General features: G+C 35.8%; 1 protein-coding gene across 1 annotated transcript in view; it reads right to left on the bottom strand.

Annotated features, from left to right (window-relative positions):
* Window positions 1-27,242, bottom strand: part of ca10a (carbonic anhydrase Xa) — a 191,986-nt gene that overhangs the window by 14,238 nt on the left and 150,506 nt on the right. Inside the window, exon 4 of the mRNA XM_026914735.3 lies at window positions 8,511-8,696. Within this exon, the coding sequence (XP_026770536.1) occupies window positions 8,511-8,696 (186 nt within the window). The remainder of the gene's footprint in view (window positions 1-8,510; window positions 8,697-27,242) is intronic.

Below are 27,242 nucleotides of genomic sequence, written 5' to 3'. Positions count from 1 at the left end.
TCTGTAACTTGTAAAAAAAAAAAAAATCATGAATTGTTTAAAACTTATGAAAAAACCCCTGCAAACTCAAAAATCAACAGTGGTGAATAATTAGGACTGTGTTTTCTCTTTGAGTTTTCGTGGCTCTGAACTCAGTGTTGATCAGGTTGAGATGCCAAGCCCCTGTCAAGCCAGGTCTCCGCACTTCCCAATCACAGCTACGCAGCTGGCGTCTCTCCTCGTCTCAACACGTCTGTCAAGTTTAAATTTAAATTCATTGTGAAGCTTAGGTAATCTTCCCTCGGTGAATACCTCGAGCACACAGCCAAGCTGCAAGAAAGCTTTAAAGAGGAATTTGGGTAGAAGCGAGGCCACAATCTCACGCATTCTTCAAAAACCAAGCGGAATGGCATTTTTAAAGAGAGATACAGGAATTCGGGGAGAAATGTTTATCATAAATTGCTCGTAAAGAGAGAGACAACACATTGAAATAACTTCTCAGTGAGTAATCATTTCACAGAGGCTTTGCTAGAGTTTATGAGTGAAAGTGCAGAATTGGGAAGAGAAAATCAATTCCTAGACATTTGCTTTAGGTTTCTGAAAACAAAGGAACCAGTAAAATATGCAAAACTGGAGCCAGGAAGTGAAAATCATCTAAACGTTAATCAAAGGTAGACAAAGTATAAAAGACATTGCTTACATTTTACCTTTTAATATTTATGTTAGTATATGTTCAATATTCATTTCTTCCATTGAGTGTGTGTTTGTCCCTGTCTCCTGTTGTCCCTGTTTTCTTGCAATATCGCTTCAAGCTGAGTAAATTATGAATTAATTTTAAGTGATCTGTAAGTGTCTTTACAGAAAACATTGCCATTATTGTATTCATTTAATTTCATGACTATGATTTAGTATCTCATGGCTTCATTGAATTGTACACACAATTAACCATCAAAGGCATCTGAGGCCATCATGGACACAGACTCACCCAAACTGGACAGTTGAAGACCAGAAAAAGACCAGGTGATTTTTTTTTTTTTTCTAATCTTCAACTGTCCAGTTTCTGTGAGTCTGTGCCCATGATAGACTCAAATTCGTGTTCTTGGTTAACAAGAGTGGAACCCGATGTGGTCTTCTGCTGTTGTACCTCATCCACCTCAAGGTTTGATGTTTTGTGCAGGCTGAGATGCTTTTCTGCTCATCACGGCTGTAAAGAGTAATTATATGAGTTACTGTATCCTTCCTGCCAGCTTGAACCAATCTGTCCATTTTCCTCTGACCTCTCTTATCAACATGCTGTTTCCACCCACAGAACTGTCACTCACTCAATGCTTTTTGTTTTTTTCCATTTTGTAAAAATTCTAGAGACTGTTGTGTGTGAAAATCCCAGGAGATCAGCAGTCTCTGAAATACTCAAACCAGCCCATCTGGCACCAACAACCATGCCACAGTTAAAGTCACAGAGATCTCACTTTTTCTTCGTTCTGATGTTTGATGTGAACATTAATTGAAGCTCTTGACCTGTACAGTATATACATGATTTATGCATTGTGCTGCTGCCACATGATTGGATATTTATGGATAACTGCATAAACAAGCAAGTGTACAGGTGTTCCTATTAAAGTGAATGATGAGTGTATACAGTTGGGGTCATAAGTTTATGTACGCCTTGCAGAATCTGTGAAATGTTAATAATTATTATTTTTATTTAGTTCTGCCCTGAATAAGCTTTTTCACATTGCAGATATTTACGTATAGTCCACAAGACACAATACTAACTGGATTTACACATATCAACCAGTTCAAAAGTTTACATACACTTGATTCTTAATACTGTGTGTTGTTCCCTGGATTATGTACGACTGTTTTTATGATAGCTGTTCATGAGTCCCTTGTTTGTCCTGAGCAGTTAAACTGCCCACTGAATGTAAAATGGAATTTTTATTATATAATCCCTCTTATTTTTTTTTTAATTGTTAACATTTTGCAGATTCTGCAAGGCGTATGTAAAATTATGACCCTAACTGTATATATATATATATATATATATATATATATATATATATATATATATATATATATATATATATATTTACACTGTTACACTGTATTACATGATAGCAAAGGTGGAAAAAAAATGCTATTTCCTTTTTCTGTCCACATTTTCTATCCCTGATTTTTTTGCATTTAAAAGCAAGTGCTTGTATATAAAGGTGATGATCTCGATGCTATTAAAAAAAAAAAAAACTCTGGCAATCACAGAGGCATGAAATCCACATGCTCTGCATAAAAAATCAACTTAAGGAGCAGCGTAACCTGACTCTGAATACAAGTAACCTTCGCGGTATAAATATTGACATAACTTTTGGCCTTAATTCGCCAACTCTGAACACATTGTGTGCTCACGGAGGAAAAAAAAAAAAAAAAAAAAACTTTGTGACTTTTCTCTGCACCCAGGAATCTCAAGAAACAAAAGTGATTACAGGATGCATGCTGATGTGATTAGATCTCTTAATTTTCTTTTCTGGAGGTGAAACCCAGCCACTCGCATCTCCCAGACTCCCACACCAGCAAATTGCCTGAGCTGGGAAACAGGGCCAGGCCATGGCTCCATACCCTGCCAAAAAGATCAGCAGATATGCAGTGTAGAGGAGCAGACAGCACAATAATGAGTTCTGGAGAGGAGCACACAACAGGAGCGAGGGTTAGAAACACCCCCACACTCAGATACACACACAATTATTGTGTTTGGCAAACCTGCTAGAGTCGAACTCATCTAAGTTTTATCCGAACTGCGGCTGAACTCTGAGGTCAGCCTCACTCCTGTCCAGCGCTTACACATAGATTTGGGCGGTTCCATGATTGTGGTGTGACTTCTGTCCCTCTAATATTACAAATATGTATATAAAGTAAAATTAAAAGACATTTGAAAAAGAAGTAAAGTGTCCTTCACAACAATTTATATGCATCTTTTAGATAAAAAAAACATTATTAAAACCTATTAATGCCTGTCCCAGGCAACTATACACTTAAGCATGAAAGCTAATCATTAAAATATTTAATTTTCTGTTACCTGAACACAATGACCCTTAGGAAGTATTTGGAATATTCTACAAGTTCAACAGGAAATTATGTCATCTGAACTTCCTGAACATCTTGGGAAAATTTCTCACTCTTTTTATGCATGCTAAATACAATATTTCCTAATTCTCTGCTAATAAACTCAATCCTGTTACTCACTTACTTAAGAGCAAGATTTCTGCAAAGAAACCTTGTAAAAATTACATTTGCACATTTTTGAGTATTTAGTTGCACATTTTCTTAGATTAAATGTTGAAAATTGTACTTTCAACTGTAATCTTTAAGAGTTAAAAGGGCTAAATAGTGCTGCATTCATGGAGTCAGACATTTATGATCTGCGAGCTAAGTCGCTTGTTGGTGTGAGAGGTGTTTACTATTAGCAAAGTGTGTTCTAAAACATCCTTGTCTTTCTCTCATACCTGGACTTGTCATTGCACCACAGAGCAGGCGTTTATGCTATGCTAGAGGACAGCCTGGACCTCTTACAGGCTCCTTGACAAGCTTTTTATTGTCCGATAGCCAGCTTGGGACTTGATACGGATGTAATATGAAGACAGGAAGTCAATAGGAGGATGAGGTGTGGACAGAGCTAACAGGCCAAATAAAAAAGCGCTCGTGTGGAACCATCGTCAAATAGCGGAGGAATCAGAGCGTGCACTCATAAAGCAAATAAACTCAGGCTGAGATTAGACCGAGGAGTCCGGTTTGATCACGGCTGAGGGAGTGTTTGAATTAAGCTAGTCTGCAGAGATGCTAATAACCTGTCTGCCAGTCTGGTGGAGGAGAAAGAAAAAAAATGGGATAAGCTGAAAGATTAAATAAATAATAAATTAAAAAAAAAAAAAACCACTATATCTCTACCTTGGTTCAGGGTTTAAAGTCATACAAAAGGCTTAGTTCAGATTACACAGACTGAAGTGTGACTGAAAAAAGGCAAATCTGCATTTTGGCAATTGCTTATTTATTCTTTGCACTTTGCCTTGATTTAGGAAATGTGAAAATGTCATTTTAATGAGAATCTTTCTGTCAGCGTGTAAGCACTGCCATGAAATGGAATGCAAATGTGTTATTTCGCTACCACTGATAATTAAAACGCAATGAAAATATATTTACATTATAGGGGAAAAAATGCTGAAACTGAAGTGTGGAAAATAATTATAAATCCTGCATGTGATTTGTTATAGTGTTAATTTATTACTAGTAAAAAAAAAAAAAAAAAAACAACTTGCTTTCTCATTTTCACTTGTGAGTTTGTCGTCTCATCCTAAGCACATCGTAGGCTAAATTTAGACGCACATGCATTGTGTGATCTAAAGTTTGTCAAGAATGCAGTTTCTTTAAGGTTCTGCATGCTTGGGAGAGTCATGAGGTGTGTGAAACCTCAGCAACAGCTCTTTTCAACTCTATACTGAATCCTATATTGAAATTCAGTACCTCTTCATAGCACCTGCGGCTTTACAGAGACGGTATAATCGCGTTATACCTCAGCGCTGTTGAATTCTGGATTCTGATTGGTCAGAAGGTGTTGATTAATTTCCTGGAACAGCAGATCTGACAGTAGTGCAGCTGCAAATCCCAGGTTTATATTAATGCACTCATTATCTTACACAGAGACCCATATGGCAGTTATTCCACATATGGATAAAAAAAATGGCATCATTGATATTGAGAAGTTTCCTGTAAGGAGATGTTTATTTAACATTTATGGAAGGAGTCTCCAGTGTCAATGCTTGTTAACAGTCAGAGGTTTTCTGACATCTTCAAGACAGAAGAGTTAACACTTTCTGGTTTCTCAGTAACACGACAGGCTTTGTTTATTTGTTTATTTATTTATTTATGGGTTTTTTTTGGTCTTATTAATATTAAGAAGGAATGACTGTTTATAACAGCTTTATAACAGTCTCTAACTTGTTACTAAAAGTAATACATACACATATAAAATGTATGATGTGTTATTTTTTAATCAACACAAATTGTAATCATTGACACATTTTTGTAGTATAGAGGAATAAAACAGCTTAGGACTTGCTGTTGTTGGAAAATAATCGACTGGGTTTTACTGGGTTTAACGCCACTTCATGTCAGGCCGCATTGTTGATTATTTTCCTCTATAAAGTCTGTATTGCATGCTGTTCCTGCATGTTCGTGCTATCAATTCATCACAGTATTTCCTATCTGACAAGCAGACGTTATATTTCATCCCTGCTGAAATAAACAGATCAGTCGTGTTAGCGCCGATATGATATGACATACAGAATATTGAGACCTCGTATGGATCATACAGTATTTCCAAGAGCACCTCTATATCCATAGAGTCCTTCTGAAAAATGTGCGCTCATGTTTTTTTTTTTAAAAAAAAGAAAGATCTGTATGAAAGAAATGAATTACAGACTTTTCCAGAAGTTTCACTGGTGTTTCATTTTCAGCTTGCGCGTGAAGGCCTCATGGCTAAATCCAAGGTGTTAGAGATTATTTGCTGCTGACTCGCGCCCCTCTAGGAGACGCAAACAGGACTCGGAAGTGATGCGTTATTAGTGAACAAATGTGAAAGACGAAAAGGAAAAGAAAGAATGAGAATGAATAAAATGAGAGAGAATGAATAACTTCTTATTGAGTAAAAAAAAAAAAAATCTGCATCATAAGACTAACGTAAAACCGTCATAACTGTGTCATAGAAGATATGTGTCGTCAGGATGACATTATTTCATTACGTCATTATGCCATAATTCACTGTGCAAAGAGGGGCTTGGTGATATAATGTGTTATGAACACTTCTTATAATGCATCATGTTAACGATTTATATTGCATAATAAAGATTATAATGTGTAATGCAATTTCAAAAATAATTATAACAATGCATATAATGCATTATAACATGATATGAAAATGTCTGTAGTTTATTATAGATACGACCTTCATAGAAAGTGTTATGGATTAAAAATATGTTGTAATTTAACTAAGACAAACATCTAATCATTGACATGTTGAAGGTTTCTGTAAGGAGGTGTTATACATATTTGGACATTTGAAAATAGAAAAAGTGAGTTTTGGTAATATTTTGACGTATTATTGGTCATAATCAGGTGATCTGCTTGCAGTATAAATGGCAGTGCTGAAGGGAAGGTCAGTACCTTCCTGAGAAGAAAGATGTTCCAGCGTCGAGCTGCGAGCGATAATGGCTCGGTAATGAAGAGTAAACAGACAGCGCTAGGCTTCGCTGGCCAGGTCACAGCTTGCAATACTCCGATAAACTGTCTCCACTTTGTTTTATTATTGTTTAAATATTGGCTGACTTCCACGAGAGGGAGGAGGGAAGAAATTATAATCATTAATTACACTGGATTTGCCTGTCAGGCCCATGGTTATTTTGTTGCCGTTCTAATCGCCAGTCTTATTACTCCCAAAGAGAAATGTCACGCCGCCACTGACTGGTGACTTCATCAAACGATGGCGGCTGCAGCGTCGTGTCTTTCTGAAATTACACCGCTGGCTTAATTGAGACGTTTTATACAGCGCTTGTATAAGAACGAGCACTGCGGTTCAGGAGAAAGAATAAAACAGCCCGATGTGTAAGCAATAAAACACGATGAGGCGTATAGGAAAATAATCAACGACGGGTTCAAGTGGAGGGCTGTTACCTTGTCATCTGAAGTTGATTATTTTCCTTTAACAGCACATCCTGAAGTGTTTTATTCCTCTCATCACACATTTGCCACAAATAAACATTTGGTTAGCACTTTCTATGAAGGTCGTATTTAAATAAACTATTTTTCATTCATATGATGTTATAATCCATCCGAAAAGCATTGTTATGAATGTTATAAATGAAAGTGCATTGCGTTTCATAGCTATCTTTATTGTGCATTAAGAATTATCAACATAATTCATTATAAATAGAGTTAATAACACATTATTGACATTTTTAAGAAATGTTAATTATTAAGAAATTTGTGCAGGGCGTTATGAAACTAGTCCCCACCCTGCCTTTTTCATTTAAATGAGCAAGATTATCAGAAAATTATGTTATAATATGTTATAAACTGTTTTTTAAATTTAGTGCTCTAAACATACATACTAGAAGTGATTAAATTCTGAGAAATAAAACATTGCGTATCAATGTCATTGCTTTAATAAACTTTTAAAAAAATATGTCTTTTTCTTAGCACTCACGAATACAACTTATACGTTATTATAAGTTATTATAAGTTATTATATTTAGGTTATAATACCACATGCCTGTCAATGATCTACACTCAAGGCCACATAATGCTCTGTGTGAAGTGGAGCTGGATTTCTATGGTACTGGTGATTATAATGTGTTATAAACATTGCTTATAATGCATTATAATTACTGCTATAAACTGGAATTCGTTTACATAAATAATTTTAACAAGGGGTGAAATACCTTATGAATGCCTTATAAAATGATATGCATGTATTCGTAGGTCATTATACATACGGCCTTCTTGGAAAGTGTTACCATTTTTTTTAAACAATGACATGACAATAACCCTAACCCATTTTCTATATTAAACTACAGACGTTCATATCATGTTATAATGCATTATAAGCATTGTTATAATTATTTTTGAAATTGCTTTACACTTTATATATCTTTATTATGCAATATAAATCGTTAACATGATGCATTATAAGAAGTGTTTATAACATATTATATCACCAAGCCCCTCTTTGCACAGTGAATTATGACAAGATATAATGTGTTATAAGCATTACTTATAACACATTCTTTTAACAATTTATAAATGCATTATAAGTACAAACTGCAATGACTTTTCATAAATAATTATAATGATTTGTATAATGCCTTATGAATGCATTATAGCATGTTATGAATGTATCCATAAGTCATTATACATATGGCCTTCAAAGAAAGTGTTACCAGGATTTCTTATCATATCTTACTACTGCCATGTATCAGCACAATGGGACCAATCAGAATCCAACAACACTGTGGTATAAATATTATATTCATTCATTTAGATTATATACTATTAATATAATAAATGAGTGCACTGAATCACAGTACATATGGACACATTCTGCTGAGGAAAAGTCATTAAACAACGGATGCTGCTTGGTGTACTGGGTAAGGGCCAATCATCTCAAGTTTGGCTTGTTTAAACCTGATGCAATATTGTGCAAGATAAACTGGATCTCAAGAAATCATATATCTTCCCTAAAGTATGCTTATTTAATATTATACATCCCAAGTAAATGTATGCTGAATATACAATAATATTGCAATCTGTTTCAGCATGCTGTAACACCCAGAAGCTTGAGTTAATATTTTTACCATAATTCTATACTGAGGTGATTTGTGTGCTGTCAGCTTCAGCTGTCAACATCAGATACCCACTTTCCCGAGTTAATGGCCTCCACAGATGTGCGTCTGCAGTAAGATAGCACTAATACACACGTCTCGGCTTACCTCCCCGGAGAAGGCCTGGCCGTTGAGGAGATGCTCCGAGCCCTGTCCGTCTTCGCTGCCAAAGTGTAACCTGATTTCCTCCAGTCGGTGGCTGTAAGTCATCGGTCCGCCCGAGATGTTCACCAAGTGCTCCTTGTCCAGACGTAGCGAGACGTGGCGGCCGGTGTTGTACATGGTCCCTCCCACCTACGTATACACCAAGAGATACACAAAGAAACAAAGATTCATTGACTGCTTGGAGCTTCCGTACTTGTGTCTGCTGTTGTCACCGGTCCAATGTGGATACCCAAAAGATTTGCACTTCCCCATAACAGTTTGTGTCTGAATCTCAGCCTTACTTCAGTTGATAATCTCACTTGCATATTGTAGCTCTGTACCTAAGAACTGCTGCTGTAATCATAAAGACTGTCCTGTGTTCATCCCAGGACTTATACACAAAAGTATTCAGAGTTGGCGACTTAAGTCCAAAAGTCGCAACAGAATTTATCTTGGGAAAGTTCCTTGTATTCAGAGTCGGGTTATGCACATGATTAAATTGATTTTCTCTTCTCCACATTCAGATTAAGCAAATCACTTGTGTGTAGTTGACTCCTCCGAGGTTGCCAGATATTTCCTGATGAGATGCCTCTGAGATTGAGTTTTTCAGTAGCATCTAAACCACCACCTTTAAACGCAAGCACTTGCCTTTAAGACAGAAAATAAATAACTTTCTTTTTTTTCCTGTGCTGTCAAATTTAATACAGTGCAACCTAAAAGCTAGAGGTAATTTGAAAATGAAATATAAACTAATATATGTATGAGAAGATTGCAAAAATACAAAAAAAAATATCTAATCTAATAGGAGTCTAGTATATTGCCAATATATTGCTGCATAAATAGTCCTAATTTCAACGATCATATTCATCAATGTAAATGTAAATTTAGTTTCAGTTAACAAAATGGCTTCCACATTAACTCTTCAATAGCGTATAAAATAGCACTTGATTCAACACATGTATTGTATTTTTTTATACTGTGCGCACAACTTAATGAAGCCACAAGATAGTAAATCAAGGTCATGAAATGGTGCGGTGTGTGTGTGATGTAGGCTTTTCCTTTGCTATTTTGGGTAGATGAATTAATAACCTAATGCCAATGATTTTGTTAATTCGATGTGCTCTCCTGTAAAGAAAATGTGCTCATGGTTTGAAGGATAAACTGAGCAGACTCTCTGCTACACGTACAGCTCACTTTAAATTAATTCCTAGTTTTATCCATAAAAATTCAGTAGTGGACAATTAAAGCAATGTCTCTGATTAAGATGAGTCTCCGCTGATGTTTTCAGGGCTTTTGTGGACTTATTTAATTTAAATAGTGTCATAGTTACCTATTTAAAATAGGATTTCTGTAAAGCTGCTTCCTTAATGTTGTATGCAAAAAAAAAAAAAAAAAAAAAAAAGAACTGAATCAAGAGTGAAGGAGAGATGTATAAATTTCAATCTGGCCTTATTAATAACATTTCTTGCTTTGTTGGCGATTTAAATAGGCAAAGCTTGAGGCTGTAATTAAACCATTGTATTCCGTTATTGAGTGATATGACGATACTGTATCATCAGTGCAACACACTTCAATTGCAAAGGACTATAGAGTGGAAGTGAAAGCAAAAGCAACTCAGAACCTCTTCAAAGCCTCAGACGGGCCGAACCAGTTTGGAATTGATTGACTGCGAGGCTTTAAAGTGAGAGCACAGCGTTACAAAGGCACCCAGATAACGATCTTTATCACTATAAGTGTTTATTTATATTCTGGAGTAGTTTCAAAGTGAGCCATTGATATTCCAAGCGTGACTCGAGAAAGGCTTCCGTAGCTTCTTATCTTGCCTTTTCTTTTTTTCTTCATTCTTTTCGCCCTTCCTTCTCCCTCCTCATCTCCTTCTCACTCTCATTCTTGCTCTCGCTCTCTCTCTTTTTTTACCACTCGCCTTCAAAATCATTTTCCCTCTTCAAATTCCCAGAGAAAGGGCCCTGCCCACACATTGTAAATATTTTATAGGACCCCTGAAAAATCAATGGGTTGAAAGGGGGGAGAGAGAGCAAGGAAGAAAGAGAGAGAGAGAGAGAGAGAGAGAGAGAAGGAAAGAGAGAGACCTAACTTGAAGTGCCAAAGGCGAAAAAGAACAGAGCAATGTGCTGCAGCACTTAAAGGATTACTAGTGTGGAGAGTTACCTCGGGGTGTCAGACCTACCCAAGAAAAGGGCAAGATATTTTCGAAAGCCCAAAGTCGTCTTTTATTTTCAATGATTATTCATGATCTACTGATGGCTCAAAGCCTCTCATTGTTTGGTTTCGGGCTTTGAGTTAAATATGAGAAGGAAGAAGAATGTCAGTCAGTGTGCTAAATTACTACGATTCGTGCTGATGCTGAAAAAAGACATCATATTCACCCACTACAATATTTTTTTCAATAAGATGTAAGGAATAAAACATTTGTGGATGTGCTATTATAGGAAAATAATCAAGAACACGAAGCAGAGTTTCTGTTACCTCAAGTTTTACTATTTTATTTTCCAATAACAGGGCGTCCTGAAGTGTTTTATTCCTCTTATAACGCAGTATTTTGCCAACAATGATCATTTTTTAATTTATAAATGACCATCATGCCTTTTAACCATTTATAGTTACATTTAATATTGTGGAAAAGAAGGAAGTTCTTGTTCTTGCTTACAATATAGCAGCAATAAACAGTTATTCCCTCACTAGTCTCTCTTTTTCTCTCTCTAGAGGTTAATAATAATAATAAAAATAATAATAATCATAGCTTTTTCACATTACTGAGAAACAACAAAGTGCAAACTGTTCTGTCCTGAAGACTTTCCGATGGAGGAAAACTTACTGACTGTCACAAATTTTATACACAAAAATTAATTAAGCAAAATAAACTTAGGTGACAATTATGCGCACAAATGTTGTCCATTGTTTCCCGTTTGAAATGTATAACTTCCCATTTACTACCCAAACTCCCTAAAATACTTTTAAAAAAATAAGTTTATATTTTTCATATTTTGAATTCTTGATTCTGATTGGTCAGAAAGCGTTGATTACATTCCCATAACGGCATCTATGACAATAGTTCCACGTGTAATTCAACTCATAGGTTAATATTAATGCGCTCTCTAATACATTATTGTTTCTATAGTAAGAACTTACACTGGGATTTGTATAAGTTGGATATGAGATACTGCACGTGACCTAAGGCTAATAATAAATACATTTAAAAACAGAAAAGCATATTATCATTTATGGAAGGAGTCTCCAGAGTCAGCGCTTTGTAACAGTCAGAGGTAAAGTAGTAGCTTTGCATTTTCAGACATGGGAAAGTCTTCAGGACCGAGGAGTTTATGCTTTGTGGATTTTCAGTAACATGACAAGCTGTGGGTTTTATCTTATTAAAAAAAAAAGAGGGAGAAAACCAAAGTCTGGTGAGGGAGCGACTGTTTATATCTGCTGTAACATAATTAATAACAGGAACTAACTTGTTTGCAGACATTCCACAATATTAAATGCAACTATAAATAGATATAAAGTCAGTAATCATTGGTAAATTGCTGTGGTATCAGAGGAATAAAACACATGTAGGTAAATACTTTACTTCCAGGTGGAAACAGTAACTCCTCTTCACATCTGGATTCTTATAACAGAACACTATCAGGGGTTTCAAGCCTTACAGGGAAGAAAGATTCTCCTGAGAGAAGCGTACACTTTCCAGAAAAGACAGGATAATAACACTATCTGTGTCTATTCTATAAAAAGAAAAGAGCCATTCACATGAAATAGCCTTGCTAGATTAGATTAGATTAGATTAGATCAGATTAGTACCAGACTCAAATGAGTGCCTCCACCCTCTCTTTCCTGCTCCTAGACCCTGCTGTGTTACTCCTGTACCACTTTTTCATTATAGATTGGTCTTTTTTTTGGATATATTCACAGTAATTCCTCTGAGAGACTAAACCACACTCTACATAATGTTTACCTCTGACACTTCACTGCATTTCAGCAACAGAATGAAGGAACAAATGAAAATTATTCTACATGACTGGAGACTCTTCAGTGCGCAGTAAACATGACACAGACCTCCGCAGAACAGCAACACAGGTGACTTATTTACGCTCTCGTTCTCCGGCAGCCGATATCTTATACACGCCGTGTGCATTGTGCCATCCGGTCCATAGCGCTCTCTCTCCATCTCACTAAATGCATCGAGCTTGTTTCATCTCGCAGCGTAATTTGTATTAATGTATTCGAAATCATGAGAGTAAATGCTTTGCTGCACTTTAATTTCTTAACTTGACAGTTTTATGTATAACATCCCACACTGCCCTGACAACAGCTGTAATTACAGCGGGGAGTCTGTGTGTTTACGACGTGCTCGGCGGTGGAGATGGAAACGCCGCCGTCTGTACTGGGGCTAGCAAAAACCTCACACTGTTAGCAGATCTCATCGCACATTTGCTAATTGACGCATTACGTGTAATGGGCAGAGATTATAAAATCCTACTGAAAACAGCTCCCAGACATGTGACATAATTGAGATCATGATGCTGCACAACTTTAATCCTGTTCAGAGATAAAGTATGATGTATAATAGCTTTATCAGAACGAACAGGCGAAATCAGCTACAGACAATCCTCACTGGTAACATTATTTAAGAGCAGTGCTCATAAGGCTACACAAAACCTTCATAATCCTTCATAAACATTAATAAAGGCTTATCTCATCAAGTTTCAACTGTCATAAAGCCTGCTTTTTAAATTTTGGCTGTCAAGTTAACATAATAAGTGACAGATTTTTTTTTTTTTTGACATTAGAATGTCATAACAACTCAATTTCTAGCTAAGTAGCTAGTTACTTATGGCTGTTATGATGTGACATAGCAAAGAAATGGAATACATATATATATGTATATATATATATATATATATATATATATATATGAATACATATATATATATATATATATATATATATATGAGCACTTTCAAAACATTCTCTATATTGTTTGTCTCTTTTGCCCCACAACTTGCAGTCTGATTGGTCAGGAGGTAAAAAAAAAAGTGCTTGATGTCACTTGCACTTTTCTGAAACTTTTTTTTTTAAATATATGAATACAGATGATCTGTGATATTTTTTATGCTATGGGTAAATCTTTTTTGTGTTGGGTTTTACAATAATCCTATTTTTTTCTGTAAATGGAAAATTTCAGTAAATAAAGTGTTTAAAGAAAAATAAAATAAAATAAAATAATAAAAAAAAACAGCTTTTTTCAGCTCTGGGAGCTCCACTGTGACCAAAAAACAGTGAAAGCTGCACTTTTTCAAAGCAGCTGCTTCCCATGAGAATAAATGTGAATGTAAAACACACACCGGCAGTTGAGGTGGAAAAAAGGGCAGCCTAATGTGCAATAAGTTTGCCTGGAAATTGTTAAAACACAAAAAAAATCTGTCACTTCATTTGATGTCATGTCATCTTGACAATAAAACTGAGGGGAGCAGACTTTATGATAGCTGACGCCTGGTCGAATAAGCCTTTATTAGTTTTTCAGTTCCAGTCATGAACCTGAGACCTGAGACATGTTACTAACCGGAATGTTTCCTAACAAGGATTAACACACCCAGCTCTTGTTAACATGTTTTTCCTAATTACGCTCACCAGCAAGTCAAAGACCAGTCATTTAGTGGGGGCAAATGCATAAAGCACACTATATGGCCAAAAGGTTGTAGACACCTGACCATCACATTCATATGTGCTTGTTGAACATCCAATTCCAGATTTATTCCCCGTGTTTGCTGTTATAATAAGCTGCACTCTTCTGGGAAGGATTTCCACTAGATGTTGGAGCGTGGCTGTGGGGATTTGTGTTCATTCAGCTACAAGAGCATTAGTGAGATCAGGCGCTGATGTTGGGATGTTGAGGAGGTCTGGGGTTCAGTCGGTGTTCCAGTTCATCCCAAAGGTGTTCAGTGGGGTTGAGGTCAGGGCTCTGTGCAGGACACTTGAGTTCTTCCACTCCAACCTTCACACACCATGTCTTCATGGAGCTCGCTTTGTGCACAGGGGCATTGTCATGCTGGAACAGGTTTGGGCCTCTTAGTTCCAGTGAAGGGAAATTGTAATTCTACATCATACAAAGACATTGTAGACTATTGTGTGCTTCTAACTTTGTGGACAGTTTGAGGAAGAACCACATATGGGTGTGATGGACAGGTGTCCACATACTTTTGGCCACACAATGTATTATATTTAAAAGTACATTTACAGCATTTAGCAGACACTCTTATCTAGGATGACTTTTTTTTTAATTAGTCACTGCTCATTTTCCCTCCTTTTACACTGATGAGTGCATGGACTGAAATATGATATATATTACTACTGTGTAATACTTTGTGAAACAGCAATGATATGAAGGTATTAGAGAAGCATATGGTCTGCTCAAGTAGACTGGTTTTATAGTCCCTGAATGTACTGCACATTGGTGTAAGGAGAAAGTAGAACAGTTTGTCCCACAGTTTTATCGTTTAAAGATTGTCTGGATCTCACTGGACCGATGGCTTTTATCATCATCATCAACACTTTTTTTTTTCTTCCATTCTAACATCAGAGACCATTTCAGATCATCTCAATGACAGATGTAAAAAGTGGCATAAAAGTTTGGGAAGAAACCCAAAAGAGATCAAACTTACAGAGGACATCATGTCCAGAAATGATTGTAATGTTAATACAGAATCATGAATACGCTGAAGAAGTTCTAAAAGAGTACAAGAAGAAATTCAAAGGAGAAAAAGATACAACAGTCTATTTTTCGGATTTCTGTTCCCAGTGCATATCAGCTAACTTTTCATACAGAACCCAATAAAAAGTTGGTAATAGGACCATGTCTAGAATCTACATAATATATAATATATATAATTACATATATATATATATATAAAACTATATAATTACATTTATATACTGTACATCAGTTGTTATTTATGCAAATGAATTTATGAATCGTTATACCAGAAGCACATTTGCAGGGACGTATAACAATAAATGGGTTTTTAATTTTAAAAAGTGTCTATATGTTATATAATCATTTATAATCATTTATGAGTGGTATAAAGTGGTATTTATGAGCTCTAAGTAAAGTGAGACATCATTTTTTATATTACATTTCTCTATTACACTTAAAACACTGAATGATAAAGTTAAATCTAGGCCATTTTTAATAAACTTGGAGCAGTAAATGATGAATAAAAGACTACTATGACTATTCAGCATTATAATGTGTTACAAACAATACTCATAATGCATGTTAATAATAATTCATAATTCTATAAATTGTAATGCATTTTTATAAACAATTATAACAATGAGAACTGTTAGTAGAATTTGCTTATGAATACATTATGGCCTGTTATATACATACAGTATTTATAGTTCAATATAAATACAGCTTTCACAGAAAGCGAAGTTAACAAAAAGTTTTACCAAATTGTCATCCCTGCATGTGGTGCACTGTTGATTAAAACAGAAGGTCAAACAAACTCCATTGCAGTGTTTCAGCCTTGAAGCATTACAAAAAAATGATTTTAATACCGTCTCGAGCATCCCGCCGAGAGCAGTGAATGAAGGCTAAGTATAATGCATTAGACTTAATGACAAGACGTGTTATTTTAGTTGATAGATTCATGTCGATGAATAAAATATCAGCCTCATCTGTGAGTTCGGTGAGCTAAAATCACAGGCACAAATGAGGACATATTTTCTAAAATGCTAAATTAATTTAAATCAGCCGTTGCTGGATGTTTGCGGGCGACGTCTGTGTTTGGATCCCTGATTTGCAAGCCAACAGAAAAATATAAAACTAGTAAAAACAAAACAACCCAAAGATGGAGCCATGCCAATAAAAAAGGAGGCATTTTGTGTCTTTCTGTATTTCTCTGATGAGTCGATATTGAAGGTGATGCACTCCAAAGTGTTTGGGATGGACCTGATTGGTATGCAGAGCAATTCCCATTCAGAGAGACTTCTGTTCCACTCTGCCTCCTCCCTTCATTTAATTTCCTTTTATAGATCCGCTACTTTAAATTAGAGTAAGCCGAGAGGAGTTTTTAGTTTTGCCCACACATCGTCACGCAGAAATGCAAATTGACCCCTGGGACTTGATTCAATTTCGAATTGATCCAGCTCCTGGAAATTGTCATTAATGCCAATGCTGGTACAGTTTTAATTGCTAATGCACAGATTAGCATTGGATTTTGTTCCTCGCCGTCATCGTGTGAAACGCACAGCGGCGGAAATAACCAAACCTGTGCAATTACAAATGACTTGAAAGCACCTGACATTGTATTTTTAAGTCGGCAATTTTCTTAATTGCAGCTGCTGAAAAGGGCTTCCAGGAACAGCTTTACACAGAGCTGTGGATTTAACAGGTCAAAGAGGGGAAGAAACATCTACACAGGCTTACTTAGGTAAAAACAGCTAAATGATGGCAATTTACTTACCTGTACTTAACCAACAGAAATGGAAAAAAAAAGATGTAGTAGTAGTATGAAAACAAGAATTATGTATGTTTAACTGACCCGAGCTTCGAGCTTTGATCTTCCCAAAATCATCTTGAAGCTGTTTATTAGAACCAAAAACTGTACCATTTAACACTGATCATTGTGTTGCGATGTTTTTAAGAAACTCAACTTTGTTAAAAGTCCCTAAAAACACCACAAATGTAAGAAAATGTTCTTCCCACTGTGTAATTGACTCCATAATGAGACAGAGGTAGGAGTTGTTAGTGGAATAAAAATAGGACACAGTCAAAGTCTTAAAAGCATGCAAGGAGCCAAAACTACATTGACAGACAATAGGCGATCAGGCGATAGGTGAAGGGGGTCAAAAATTCAGAACCTTCAGAAACCAGAGAATCCAACAATGGCTTATAAAGTCTCAAACTTGCAATCAAAAAGCAGGCAAGACTTCGCAATGAGGTGCTAAAAGGGACCTCTGGCGTTATGGGTTGGAACTGTCAGGTAAAACTGCGACACACAGGATTAAAAATGCTCACTGTTAGTTTTAGAACAACTCTACATTTATGAATCAAAAGAATTGAAAAAATAAATGTCATTCTTCTACTACATTGTTTACCCTCTTACACCGTGGAACACGTTTTTACATTTAAAAAGGTCTGGTGTAGCTTTTTATTGTAGCCATATGTATGCAAAGTAAGACACTTCTCATGCTCATCTTGCTTTCTTGTTTACTGCCTGCGATTGAGTTCGCCATGCTGCAAGCCATCATGCTAACATTCGTTTATCTTTTGCTCTTGCACAGTGCACGCATGCACATTTATTCAAATGGGGTGACTGCCAGCGGATGGAGTGCCTGTGAAATGATTGCTTCATCTCCTGTACAGATAGTACAAAATAAATAAAAATAAAGAGAACCTCCGGAGGTGGAACAAGAAGAGGGAGGAAAAAGGTGATGTGACTGGCAGCAGTAGCGTTTTATATTTGGTTACACAACATGCTGTGGAAGATATAAAGTTATGCTGGGTTTTTTTTAAACTCTCCCAATGCAACATGATTTAAACCAAGCTCACAGATCTGCCTTCCAGTTTGTTTTCAGGTGTATGACAAATGAATCCAAACAAAGCAATAAGCAATCCAGAACCCTTGTGCTCATTATTTACTGTGCAAATCTAATTGATATTATTTAATATCATTATTAATACAAACAAGGCAACCACTGCGCTTATATATGTAGTGAGATTTTTGATCAGTTATTATTTATGACTGTGTGGAAATTCAAGTTAAGCGCCTGCCTAACCTGAATCTGAATACAGAGAACTTTCTGGCATAAATATTGACAGAACTTTTAAACTTAAACTTAAATTTTTGTTGTTTTGTCATTAAACCACCTCTAAAATTAGAGAAATGAATAAACAAGAAACAATATGCCACAAAACATCACTGAATTATTATTAGTTTTGGATTTTTAAGAAAAAATCACAGACCTGTCAGAAAGACCTTTATAATTTCAAGGTCTTGATGAGTAGATCATTTTTCAGTTCAATATTCACTAATGCAGAAGACTTTCAAAGGGGTCTTTGACCCTGTTTCATAGGCAAAGAAAATTGAAAAAGAAATTTAGCAGAATTTAATAAATCTTTTCAATAGCTGATGGCGTAAATGACAAGTAATGAGCAGAATAATACAGTTAGATAAACAGGATGGAGCAGCGAAATTCAGCATAGAAGTTTTTTCTATGATTTTTTTTTTCTAGATAAACAAGATGGAACTTAACGATATAGAAGTCAACATAAAAAAATCAGTTTAGATAAACAGGATGGTGCTCATAAAGTCAAAGGTGACCGGAGAATGTTATTTTTTTTTTGTTAGATAAGCAGGATGGAGCTTATAGATTCAAATTTAACAGAAAAATGACTTTTTTAATTAAATGTGATGACACCTATAGATCCAAAGACAACATGAAAAAATATTTTGTTTAGATAAGCAGCATGGAGTTTATAGATTCAAAGTCAATGTTAAAAAAATGCTACATTTATTTTAAGAGACTCAGAATTCAAATTCTACATAAATATGTGATTTTCTTAAACAAACAAGTCAGAGCTTATAGATCTAAAAATGTTACTTATTTTTAGTTGAATAGGATAGGGCTTATAGATTCAAAGTCAACATAGAAAATATTATATTTGTAGATAAATAGGTTGGAGTTTATAGCTCCAAAGTCAACATAAAATGTCAAAATGGATGAACGGGATTGCACTTATAGATTCAAAGTCAACTTTTTTTTTTTTTTTTGAATAAACAGGATGGAACTTGTAGATTAAAAGTCAACATTTTCTTTTCTTTTTTTTGGATACGCAGGACATCACTTACAGGTTAAAAGTCACCATAAAAATTACTTTTTTAGATAAACAGGATGGTGCTCATAGACTCAAAGTCAACATAAAAATGTTACTTTTTTAGATAAATAGGTTGGTGCAATAGATTCGATATCAACAAGAATAATTTTACTTTTTTAGATAAAAAGCATGGCGCTTATAGATTCAAAGTCAACAAAAATAAACTGTGATATTGAATTAAGACCTATTTTTTTTGGCACACAAATGCACACCATCAACCATGCCGTGTTCACATTTTGAGAGATAATGTAAAGAGAAATTAAATACAATCCTAAAGCAGTAGAGAAACAGAAAAGAAAGTATGATTGACAGCTGGAATAAATAGAAGAACTGCAGAAGACCGAACACTGTGTTAAGCAAGTTGTTTTTGTGCAAAGGAAATAGATGATCTGCTTTTCATTTTTGATGAATAAGGTTCATGAGTGTGGCCCGAGTGACTCAAGGTGCCTGCAGATCACAAATCAAGCATCTGCAAATGTGATTCAAAGCCATGGCTTTAGATAGCAGCAGTAGCGGATATGCTTATATGCACGTGATTAGGAAGCGTGCGTTATAGTGAAAGCCTGTGCCGCATCTGCGTCGACTATGTGAGCAGCTTCTCGGCACCATCTGTTCCTCCCACACCCCTGCCGTGCTGAAGCTGAATCGGGCACCTGGATGCCACCTCGCCACAGGTAACAAATTAACACTTGAACACACCCCGGTCTTATTCACAGCCAGTCAGAACTAAAGGGAGGAGAGTAGGTGTCTGATTGAGCAGCATGGAGCTGGTCGAGTGTCTCTGTGAGCTGCAGCGTGAAGCCAAGCTCTGCCTAAGTTGGTGAAACATCCTTATTAACATGCAGATGTGTGCTGGAAAACTGATGTCTTGCCACGTATCATGGTGAGACATGGAAGCAAGAACACGTTTCTTACATGGTTTTACTGTTATATTTTATAGGGGACAAATTGGTTTCCACATGGAAATACATGTTCTAAAATGTCACCATCTCTCTCCATAATACATGTTTCCATGTTGTATGTTGTAATTTGAAAGTGTCCCTAAACATTCAAATTATTAAACTATACAAATACCTAACATCTAAGAATCTACTAGAACCATTTCCACACCTTTACCCTCATTATAAATGTCAAAATCTATAAAGATGCATTTATAATCAATTTGCAAATGCCCTTCATATCCTCCTGAGATGCCAATTAGCCTTATATCACTAACATTAGCTTACTTATGAAACCAGTTAGCTATGGCATTTGTTTTAGATCTATACGAGTAGTCTTGATTTAGTTCATAAGTTGACTAGCCAGCTAGCTGGAATAGCTCCTGCCAGTTAAGAGACTAGCTAACATCTAACTAGCAGAATAGCTAGATTTAAGTAAAAACCACGCATTTGCCACAAGTAGGATTTTCAAGCTTTGATTTGTATCATCATATTCATATATCTTGTAAAGTCTAATGGTTGCATAAAACCATGGTTTTGTTCATAACTAATGTTAGCTAAGCTAGCTAGCAATACAGTTAACAAGATGGTGGGCTACTTAATTGCTAGTAAACTAGCTCACGTTTGCCAAGTAGACACAAGTGGGATTTTATTGTCTAGGTTTAGTTTTTAGGTTTAGTCACTAGTCATTTTGTTCATCAGTAAATGTTGTTATTATTATAAATAAATAAGCAAAATAGTTTAGCTAAATTAGCTAAATAGTCATGTTAGCTAGCTATCTATACTAACTAGTGGGCTAGCTAAATGCTAATGAATGTATTTGTATTTGTATGTATTTTTTTCACGGCAACAGGTCTGAGATCTTTGAACTATGATTTATATCATCATACTCACACAATATTCAATCCTGACAAATTATAAAAGTATCGTAACAACCATGGATTTTCATGACTAATATTAGCTAAGTTATCTAGCCAGACAGCTAGCGTGAAATTAAATTAATACTAAACTAGCTCAGGTAACATGAAAAGAAGTGTTTTTTTTTTTCATCACACCACCCTGTCATTGATTATTTTCCTAGAACGGTACGCCCCCATGGGTTTTATTCTTACATATTAAAAATTGTAAATATTCTTGCATAAAAATAAATTAAAAAAAAAAACATTTTCAATTTATTCATAAATAATGTTTACTTTTATAACTATACATTGAATGATGATTTAAAAAAAAAGAAACAGTGTTTTTAACCTCTGTGATTTTTTTTTATTATCTGTTTTCCAGCTGTTGCTACAGCTGGTCTGGAGCTATTTTCAGAAGCTTGCAGTAAGTATCCTCAATAATGCAGAGTCGGAGAGTGTTGGCAATCTTGTGAGAATTAAACAAAAGAATAGAACAATCTCATATAAAATCCAGGCACTAGCAACACTTGGGGTTTAGGCACTTGTTCAGGAACTGAGCAAAATATATATTGAACTGTAGTGAAGCCAAGAGTTTTATTTTACTTTTCTCTAGACTGCTTATGAGTCAAATAGGACAGATTTACCTCTGTGAAGCCTATTTTTATAGCTATAAAAAGGCAAAACCATTTTTTTCCCACTAAAGTAACGGTAAAAGATATTTTAAACACAGGTAAAGTGTCCTTCACTACAAATGGACATAATGCAGCGAATAATTAAAAAAGGTCTACATATCCCTGTTAAAACTGCAGGTTTTTGTGATGTAAAAAACGAAACCAAAATAAATCATGTCATATTTTTTCCACCTTGACAAAAATGACAGAAATGACAAACAAATAGATATGTTTTATGTTCTACCAACTTAGCACACCTTGATTTGGCAATTTTATTCCACTCTTCCTTGCAAAAAATGCTCCAGATCTATCACACTCAGAGGGGATCTCCTGCGCACAGCCCAGGTTTCCACAGGTTTTCAATAGGATTTAGATCTGGCCTCTGATTGAGCCATTCCAATACACTGATTTGCTTCTTCTGAAGCCATTCCTTTGTTGACTTGGATTTGTGCTTTGGGTCGTTATTGTGCTGGAAGTTAGATGGTATTTGAAGTTATCCATGATTCCCTCTATCTTGCCTAGATCCCCAGACCCAGCTGAAGAGAAGGCCCATAGAATGATGCTGCTGCCACCACCATGCTTCACTGTGGATATGGTGTTCTTTGGATGATAAGCTGTCATGTTTTTGCACCAAACATATCTTTTAGAATTATGTCCAAAAAGTTCTACCTTTGTCTCATCAGACAATGACATTTAGCCAGATTGTTTGACAAAATGTAGTCAGGCTTGGATGTTTTTTTCTTGTGAGAAAGGGCTTTCATCTAGCCACCCTGTCCCATAGCCCAGACATGTGAAGAATATGAGAGATTGTTGTTGTCACCTGCAGGGAGTGACCAGTACTTGCCAGATATTCCAGCAGCTCCTTTGTTGCTGTCGGTCTCTTGACAGCCTCCTTGATAAGATTTCATCTTGTTCTTTTATCAATTTTGGAGGGACGTCCTGTTCTCGGTAACATTACTGTGGTGCCCCATTTTCACTACTTGTTGAATATGGCCTTCACAGTGCTCCATGGTGCATCTAATGTTTTTGAAATTCTTTTGTACCCCTCTCCTGATCAATACCTTTAGATGATGAGATCCTGTACATGCTTTGTAAGTCCTTTTTGTGAACAGTTGCTTCATCAGTCAGATGAAACCAAAGAGATATTGAGACAATCCTACAGAAACCTCTGATGTGTTTTTTAGGGTTAATCACAGGCTGGTCCCATTAGGGGTCACCACAGCAGATCATTGGTCCACATATATTTGATTTGGCACAGTTTTTATGCCAGATGCCCTTCCTGATGTAACCCTCCCCAATTTTATGGCCAGGAATCGAACCTGGGCCGCAGCGGTGAGAGCTCCATGGCCTTACAACTAGTCCTCCAGGGACGGTGGCAGTATATAACATTAAACATGGAAAAAGAGCTTTTGAAGGGTGTGTAGATTTTTTATATCCATTGTATGTGTATGTTCCAGATAAGCTAAAACAAAAAAACCCTACACAATCTATAACACTACAGCCCACTATTACTTCACTTTACATTAAATTATAATCATTAAAATACTTCAAAGTTCTTTCTGAATTAATGCATGAATCCATTTAACATCTCATGCTTGAATCTTTCTTTTTCACAGTTTGTCCATTATAGGTTATGGAAAATGTTTTTAATTCCACAATTTAAATCCCACACCATCCACTCACATGTTCAGTAGAAGTTGCATCATCCAGTTTTTCTTGAAGATCATGGGAAAAAGAAAAGTCTCTCATTCTTTTAGCTTTATTTTTAATAATAGTCTCCCCTCACACCGAGTGCTGTGTGTAGCGGCGCTCATCACTCTTCTGTGTTGTCATATGTTTATTTTCCTTGCCACGTGTGCTTTTGTTTTGATTCCTGTCTTGTGTCCACCCATGTCACCCGGTCATTGGTTGTATCCCTAATGTGTCTTTATTACTCTCACCTGTTTCAGTTCGCCTTTAATTAGATTGTGTACCTTTAATTAAATCCTTGTGTTTCTCTGTTCTACGTGAAGTATTGTTGAGTGTGTACTTGCCTGACTTTGCCGAGCTGTGTTTATTTTGTGTAGCGATATTCTAGTTCTGGACCCTGTTCCATCTCTTGGTTTGTATATTTTGTATATCCCTGATACCGTGGTTTGTAGATTTGTCTACCTGCCTCTTTAATAAACGCTTCAACTGCGATTGCATCCATTTCCACCTCCACTTACATGACAATTCTGATATTTACTGACAAGGTCACTTTGAAAGTAATAAAAAGAGCCGGTTACACAAATTATACACTAAAAGCAAATTATTCATTAAAAACTACACTTTAATAAGCCTTAGAATATCCTTAATGACCTCATGGTGTTAGCAATGGGTACTAGTTAAGCACATTTTGTGTATTTGCTAATTCTTTGCTAAAAAGCCCATTCCTGTTACTCATTTAAGAGCAAAACACAGCCAAAATGTCAGCAAAGAAGCCTTGTAGAAATGAGATTGTTGCCTGAAATGGGTTAACTCATTTTATAAATGATGAAAAGCATGTTTTTTTTTTTAGATGAAGTGTTGAGAAATTATTTTAAATATAAAGTTTAAAGTCATTTTATAAACTCATCAGTCCAAACGAGTCAGCTGAGTGGACAAATCCAACATGATGTAATGCCTTTAAGCAAAAAAGTAATGCCTTGTAACACCAAAAAGCCATCCTGCAGCTCGATTATTTACACATTTCCGACATCAAACGCTGCGGATATGAAACAGAGCAGAGACAGACACCATCTTTTCTACCATAGTGCCTCCAGCGAAGGTCATCCCTGGTATACAAACTTATTTCAAAGTGCTTCTGGAAGTTTCACGAAATGTAGCTGCACAAATCAAATCTGTTCCCAAGAGCGGAAGCAAAGAAAAGTAAAAACAAACCCGTAATTTATCTGAGTTCAACATTCGTTATCTGATTCGCAGTTTGTTTTTGTTTTTTTTTTTGTTTCCAGCCCTTTTAAGCAAGAAGCCATACTCAATTCTGGTGCTTTCTTGTGAAATCAATGTCTCTCTTGCTCGCATGACTCATGCATCCTGACGTCTTTACACTGAGACACACTTTCTGTATTGGGATGAAAAGACTCTTGCGGTGCATCGGTTTATTTTTCGAGCTGGAGTGTGTGAGAAGCGTGGGGCTTGGTCTGAATGAAAAATAACAAGATGACTCTGGATTTTACTGTGCTGAGAGACACAGTCAATGTCCTTTAGATCGATATTGATGTGCAGCTTTCATCAGTGAAATTATCAGCAGTAAGTCCATGATTGAGAGAAAATAATGATGGCTTTAACTGGGTGAGTGATCGATACAGGAGAAGGTGTTGGTATAATCACTGGTGCTCAGCGTCAGAGAATGGACATTATGTGTACATAAGACATCAGGATTGATATTTGGGTTCACTCAGGAAAAAAAGGTATCTCTTTGCTCCTTAGATCAAAACAATCAGAGAGATCATTACAGCATACAACTGATTTAAGATTTTTTTTTCCAGAAAACATACTATATAAATCTCCTTCCCGGCCAGGGAACCAACTCGACAACCAAGCCCGGATAAAATCGAGGAGGGCTGTGTCAGGAAGGGTGTTCAGCGTAATAACTGTGCCAAATCAAATATGCAGACCAGTGATCTGTTGTGGAGACCCCTAGCAGGAGCAGCCCAAAGAAGAACAACATACTACATAAATCTCCTCCAAAACACTTGGAGTCATGAGGCCATTACACTCAAGACCTTTATCCTGATTTCTATTGCTCAGATGGTTGATGAAGCAGGACGTGATATATATATATATATATATATATATATATATATATATATATATATATATATATATGTATATATATATATATATATATATTATTTATGGGCCTCATCAATATATCTGCTCCGGTTTTGCTCAAGAAAACAATGTCTATAGTTTTGGTCATTAAATTTATTTTGTTGTATTTTGTTTTATCTCCTAAACCAGACAGATTCTCTAACACACCTGATGTCACGCCTGGAAACATGCAAGTACTCAAAGAACGGATACATTTGCACGAAGGACTTTTATACAGAATTTGACATGAGAAAAAGCAGCACGAAATAACTAGACTAGCGAGAAATATGAAACCAGAAATGACAAACGATGTAGAGCAGTGTTTCTTCAGCATTACATTATTTTAATCCATATGATTTATTTAGACCACTGCACTCTTGAATTCTCAATTCTCACTGATCAGAAGCTGTTGGCTAATTTTAATTTTTGCTGATGTGCTTTCTACTAATACATTATTGTTTCTATAGCAACAACTTATACAACTGTACAACGTAGTGTGCACTCCATATAATTTAAAACTTATAATAAATGGTTTAAACTACACATATTGATTTTAGAAAAGAAAAACATATTCTTTATATAAAGACTATGTGAATATATGAACATATACGAATACTATATAATACTATATGAATATTATGTAAAAACTGTTCGTTTATATGAACTTTTCTGTGAGAAGACCTTTATAAAGTAATAAAAAATAAAATTAATAAAAAACTAATAAAAAAATTAATAATAATAACATAAAGTATGGAAGTAGTCTCCAGTGTCGGCAATGTTATAGTCCGAGATAAAGCTGTAAAGGTAACGTTTTCTGTCAGAGGAACATACTCAGGACAGGGAGCTTTGCGTTTTCTAGTTTCTCAGTAAAAAGTGGATTAACTTCAAGAGAAAGTGAGAGAATGACTATTAACAGTCTGTTTGGTTTAATAGCAGCGAATGTTCACAGATGTTCCACAACATTAATTCTAACTATAAATGGATAAAACATATAACATTCTGTTCTTTGATAAATAAAAATAATCATCTTCTGGTGGTGATAGTAGCTGTCGTTGATTATTTTCCTATAACAGCACACCCCATGTGGTGAATTCTTTACTTGCCATGACCCTGACCAGAACAAAGCACTGGAAGTTACTCTTAAAGCAATGGATGCTGTATATTAATAATAATGTATGCATGAATGGGTTAAGAACACCTTTGAGCATACAGACATGTTTCTGTTAATCAAGGTACAACTAATACTTACGTACGCTCAAAGCTGTTACGTGAATGATTAATAAGCGAAAACAAACAGCAATGTGTATTCGGACTTTAAATGGAGCTTTAAACACACCTCAGTAATCAGAATCAGTATCTGAAACAGATCCAGGAAAAAGTGCCTGACAAATTCAGATTCTTTCTCACATTCTCTATTTTCTAATTTACAGTTCAGAGTGAGTGAGAGACAGAAG

Source organism: Pangasianodon hypophthalmus, chromosome 12, assembly GCF_027358585.1.
Source record: "Pangasianodon hypophthalmus isolate fPanHyp1 chromosome 12, fPanHyp1.pri, whole genome shotgun sequence".
Lineage (NCBI taxonomy): Eukaryota > Metazoa > Chordata > Actinopteri > Siluriformes > Pangasiidae > Pangasianodon > Pangasianodon hypophthalmus.
This window is presented reverse-complemented; position numbering and strand designations above follow the sequence as displayed.